We start from the raw sequence: 1,158 nt of genomic DNA, 5'->3' as shown, positions 1-1,158 counted from the left end.
GGGGTGGGGTGGGGGGAATCTGAGTGTTTTCCTCTGGTGCTTTTGTGTTCTTCAACTGAATTTCAGAGCCCTGTTCAATCTCTAGCTATTTTTCAGCCTTTTCAAGAGGTCTTCCTCTATTCTGAAATGCCATGGACAGGTTGAATACAGAGACGAAAAACACACATCTGCTGCAGAGGCAAATATTTTGACAATATTTAAAGATACCAAAAAACATCCAAGGAAAATATTCAATGTTGTATCTGCAGCATCATCAACAGATACACCAAAGATTCTTTAGACAGGGTCAACTAAAAGGCAATTCCCAGTTTTAAAAAGAAGATTTATTAACGTTTATTCTTGTGCCAAGGACAAAGAAATGGGTTCTAGAGAAAACTGAACCATTTTAGCTTTTGTTAAAACCCAGCACAACAAAAAGGGAAAAATGTTGAATTCTTGTTGAATTAAATACAGAGGTTCACCAGAAACATCACAGCAATAAACAATATCTTTATATGCACAGGATCTAGGGTAACCTGAGTTATTGGAAATCAAGATATATCTGGTTTATACAAAATACTTACATTCTTCATCAACAGCCTCAGCTTTTCAATGTCCTTCATCTCTAAAAGTTCCTGCAAAGTCAAGGTTCGATCACCATCAGTCTCATAAACTATTGTCTCAAGAGTGATCAGATTGTCACAAAGCACCTGCAGACCAGGAATATTCCTCTCCATGCCAAGACGAACAAGGGACAAGGCACAGTCCACCTGAAAAATAATAAAAAACACTCACTGCTGTACAACTGTTTGCCAAAAAACAACTTCAATCTGTGTCCTGTTTGTGTGCATTTTCTTTCCCTGTTGCTTAATAGGCAATTTTAAGTTCTTATAATTTTATGTGGAGTGTTTATTCCTAAACAAACTCTTCTTCTTAGCTTGATAAAGACCAAATAAAATGCTTGATCTTCGTAGATGACATGATTATAGGCTTTTGACCAAGATGCATCCTATCGATGCACATATATTACAAGAATACTATTCCTTCTGGAAATCACAGATTTACATCACCTCATCTCACTGCATGGAAGGATTTTTTTAAACTAAGACAAACATTTAACTGACATGTAACATGACTTTTCCAATTGACCATGACTTAATAATTTTAATTGCTGCACTT

General features: G+C 36.0%; 1 protein-coding gene across 1 annotated transcript in view; it reads right to left on the bottom strand.

Moving 5' to 3' along the window:
- NBAS (neuroblastoma amplified sequence) overlaps window positions 1-1,158 on the bottom strand; it is a 154,199-nt gene that overhangs the window by 120,831 nt on the left and 32,210 nt on the right. Inside the window, exon 19 of the mRNA XM_009072753.1 lies at window positions 564-749. Coding sequence (XP_009071001.1) covers window positions 564-749 — 186 coding nt within the window. The remainder of the gene's footprint in view (window positions 1-563; window positions 750-1,158) is intronic.

This window comes from Acanthisitta chloris, unplaced genomic scaffold (genome assembly GCF_000695815.1).
Source record: "Acanthisitta chloris isolate BGI_N310 unplaced genomic scaffold, ASM69581v1 scaffold704, whole genome shotgun sequence".
NCBI classification, from domain to species: Eukaryota; Metazoa; Chordata; class Aves; order Passeriformes; family Acanthisittidae; genus Acanthisitta; species Acanthisitta chloris.
The sequence above is the reverse complement of the archived record's forward strand: the minus strand, read 5'-3'. Positions and strand labels throughout refer to the sequence as shown.